This window comes from Amblyomma maculatum, chromosome 8 (assembly GCF_055883805.1).
Source record: "Amblyomma maculatum isolate TAMU_Amacu chromosome 8, ASM5588380v1, whole genome shotgun sequence".
Classification (NCBI taxonomy): Eukaryota; Metazoa; Arthropoda; class Arachnida; order Ixodida; family Ixodidae; genus Amblyomma; species Amblyomma maculatum.
Genome location: NC_139351.1, coordinates 122,117,402 through 122,121,300, shown reverse-complemented (window position 1 = coordinate 122,121,300; position 3,899 = coordinate 122,117,402). Strand labels below are relative to the sequence as shown.

The 3,899-nt window shown below is 46.4% G+C and overlaps 1 protein-coding gene across 2 annotated transcripts; it reads left to right on the top strand.

The window, feature by feature from the left end:
• The first annotated feature begins 150 nt into the window (after positions 1 to 150).
• Positions 151 to 2,957, top strand: asf1 (histone chaperone asf1). Of its 2 annotated transcripts, XM_084577491.1 has the most exons (5): positions 151 to 382; positions 488 to 641; positions 851 to 966; positions 1,076 to 1,252; positions 2,552 to 2,957. In XM_084577491.1, exons 2-5 carry the CDS (start codon positions 533 to 535, stop codon positions 2,759 to 2,761), a joined length of 612 nt encoding a protein of 203 aa, XP_084433617.1. In that variant the 5' UTR covers positions 151 to 382; positions 488 to 532; the 3' UTR covers positions 2,762 to 2,957. The 2 variants fall into 2 exon arrangements, with proteins under 2 accessions (XP_084433617.1, XP_084433616.1); XM_084577490.1 differs by having other exon boundaries at positions 151 to 641.
• Positions 2,958 to 3,899: the final 942 nt, after the last annotated feature.

The window sequence follows — 3,899 nt, the reverse complement described above, 5'->3', positions numbered from 1 at the left end:
CTGCCCCGCACACGTAGCTATAATAGAAAACATTTTTCAAATATAAAAACTTTTGTTTAAGTGCCAAATAAAATCTAATATTTTAAAAAGCATTTATTTGTAAATATTTGTTGAATATGTAAAAGAAAACCTGACCGGCAATTTCCCGGTCCTGTCTAGTTCCCGCCAAATGTTTGGGTGATGTCTCGCGTGAATATGCTTCTTGCGTGTTAAAATTTCCTTGCCGTGAAGGTGTTTTGTCGCCTACTTGCAAGCATCGCGAGTTCGGCTCTGTTATTAAGAATTTGTGACGGGCATGGGCCAACACGTAAGACGCGTGCTGTCCTAAACATTTGCAAGAAGGAGCTGAAAGTGGGCTAGTGCGCAGAGTGCACCGTTGACGGTAAAGTTCACAAAGCCTCTCACTGAACAGTTCAAGCGGACGTTACAAAGCATTTCACAAGCACCTTGGCACGGTCTCCACCCGTCAACCTTCTTCACACCGCAGTCAGTCAAGTGTCCGGCTGTTCCTGCCTAAAGCCCTGCGTCCACAATGGCCAAAGTCCACGTCTGCAACGTCGTTGTCCTGGACAATCCTTCGCTATTCTTCAACCCGTTCCAGTTCGAAATAACCTTCGAATGCATTGAAGACCTCAAAGAAGGTAAGTGTTAAACGCAGTCGTCCTTTTGTTAACGCTCTCTCCTTGCGGTTATGCACCTACACGTTATGCTTCTGACCAGAGCCTAGCTGTTATGGGGCAAATTTGTGGCGCGAGTTCTTAGTTGGAAATACGCTTTCTAGGCTTCGGTTCGGCAACTGCAGTTCGTTTTCAAAACTCTGTTTCACATATTTGGCATGATTTGTTCGCAGACCTGGAATGGAAGATTATCTATGTCGGTTCAGCCGAAAGTGAGGACTACGACCAAATACTGGACACTGTCTTCGTGGGGCCTGTGCCTGAAGGCAGGCATATGTTCGTGTTTCAGGCAAGTTTGCCTGCCATCTTGAGACGCTTTTTACCTTTTCTCTTATGGCGCGTCCCGGAGTGCGTCAGCCGTTTGTGTGTTGTGACGACGCGTTCGTCGTATCTTGCAGGCGGACCCTCCCGACCCGAACAAGATCCCGGTGCAAGATGCTGTCGGCGTCACAGTGGTGCTCCTTACTTGCTCCTATCGCGGCAAGGAATTCATCCGAGTCGGCTACTATGTAAACAACGAGTACACAGACCCAGAGCTCAAGGAGAACCCGCCATCTACTCCGCAGTTTGATCGGGTGAGTCTCTGGCGCAAATTCTGCCTGTGAAGCCTGTTCAGTGAGAGGAAGCAGTGTGGCCGAGGTGCTGAGCTACTTCGAAGGGCTGTATCGTTTTATTGCTTACTGTCACAGTAGAGACATTCGTCTGCATGGAATGCAGTGTTGTACGCGGCGCATCAGCCTTCCTTTGAAGCATTTTAACGCGGCAGCGTTAACGACCTCGCTTTTCAGAAAATCTGATTTTATGAGCGAAAAATTATGGGTAATTTCGGGCATATGGTAGTTGACAGGTGACATGGCTGGACACTATGGTGACATTGACCTGGCAGGCGCTGCCAATCATAGGCTTTACCTTTGGAATGGCAGGGTAAGATATGAGTCTAGCTCTCTGGACACTTCGGATCAATGTCAGGCCATGCGTTCACGTTAAATGGATTAGTTAAAGCAGGACTGTATGTCAATCTGGTGGTCTTTTACATTATGTAGCTTTAACTGTGTGCTAATGAGCGAGGTTATAGATGCACATACTAAAGCATTTATGAATCCTCTGGCAGACAGGAGCCATTGATGCCCAACTGGAGCTTGTACAGATACATCTTTCTTTGAGAGCTAAATAACAAGCTGCTTGAGAAAATGAAGCAGACACCAAACTTCATTCTGTAAAGCCCACGTTAGAATGTCTCGCTAACAAAGAAAGAAAAACATGCATGTGAAATGCGGGGTGATGAGCTCCTAATAAATCATATTTTAATCCGATCCACGAAACACGGAGAACCGAGAAAAAAACATCTTATTTTATTTTCAGTCCACACGTACCATTTCAGCCCCGCCGGGGTGGCGCAGTGGTTACGGCACTCAACTACTGTTCCCAAGGACGCGGGATCGAATCCCGGCCTCTGCGGCCGCTTTTTGATGGAGGCGAAAAGCAAGGCGCGCCATGGGCTGTGTGTTGTCCGTGCACGTTAAAGAACCCCGGGTGGTCGTAATTTCCTGAGTCCTCCAATACACCGTCTCTCAAAACCCGAGTCGCTTTGGGACGTTAAACCCCACAAACCAACGTACCATTTCATCCAGTGCTGCTTTATCTTGTCGATTTTTCATGTTTTTCTCAACAGTAAATTTCTTACGTTAACTATAGGTGCTAAGACATCTAACCTTATGTTTAGCCATAGTTGCTTATGCACCATAGAACCTCATATAGCTAACGTCTTTCTTTGCTAATGTTGTGGGTTCTTGCAAGAATGTAGCTGTTGGCATGCAGCGTTTCGAAATTGGGCATAGCATACGTGTCCCGCTGCTTTGTCTCCCTCATTGCAGCTACAGCGGAACATCTTGGCTACCAATCCCCGCGTGACCCGGTTCAAGATTGACTGGGACGACAACCCCGGTGTCGAAAACATCCCGCCGTCATCCTCCAATGTGGACTCAAACCAGATGCCCAACTCTGTGTCCGAGGACAGCATAGGTCCTCTGCTCAAGGCCCCCGTGATGACAAATGACAGTAACCATAGCATGGAAGTTGTATGAACTGTGTCTTCCCTCTGTGTTCCGAGCGAGGGAAGATTTTATTACTTCCAACATCCACCACATCACAGTGCCAGCATGAGGGCTGCATGGACTTGAGATTGCCCTCTTGACAAAGTGGCCACTGGTTGGCTCGCAAAGTTCTGTATTTGTTGAGCTGTATTTACTTTTCATTCATAAAAATGTTTCATACTGCTTGCATGTGTAGTCTTCTGTGCTGCCTTCATTACCACATTTTCAGCCACATGCTTTGCTTAGTAACCATGTGCGAGACGTTACTACACATGGATCACCACGGTATGTTCGCCTGCAGCCCCTAAATTTATAATAAATTTTGCATCGCTGGTTCCAATTTTGGTTTCAACAACCCAGTGATGGCTATGACATCCAAGTAAAAGTGGGGATATAATTGCACCTTTGTTTTGATTCTTTACAGCATTATAACCAGCATGACTCAAGAGCTAGGCTCACTAGATAAGAAAGTGATTACATTGAGTGATTACACCTCTTGTGACCCAAGTAGAACTTTGACATGATAGCCCTATCACTCCACTATTCAAACTAAAAGTGAAAATAATCCTTATGAATTGTTTCGTGGCTGCTGCCGAATACCATGAAAATTAACTTTTGTAGGTTCTGAGTTAATACAATTTTCCGCTTTGTATGTTCGTGGGCAGTAAACATGTCCCACAGAGTTATGCCGATTTTCTCGCAAGTTGATACGTTTCTAGATACCCGGCTACTACGTTCTACAATACGTTTAGTGACTAAGCGCACATGTCATCTTACGAGCGGGCCGAACCTGGGGAGCCCTGTGCACCTGAAAACGAAACATGCTAACATATTGAGGCCGTTCCCACTGAGACTTGAATAGGAGAGACTGCTGTATTTACTCGGGTAATGGTCCCTTGTTGCATAATAAACCCACCTCCGACTTGTGTCACCGGCGTATTTCTCTGTTTCGCAGACGACCATGGCAGCGAGCCAAGACACGGTGCGCCGATAACATTTTACGTAAGAGTGCAAAGGCCGCCTGTTGCAGAACAGCCGGTGTCGGCATTATTCATTGTAACGTGAAAATCCATAATGACGATTACATTACTTCATAATGGCCCTGCCGGGGTGGCGCAGTGATGCGGGA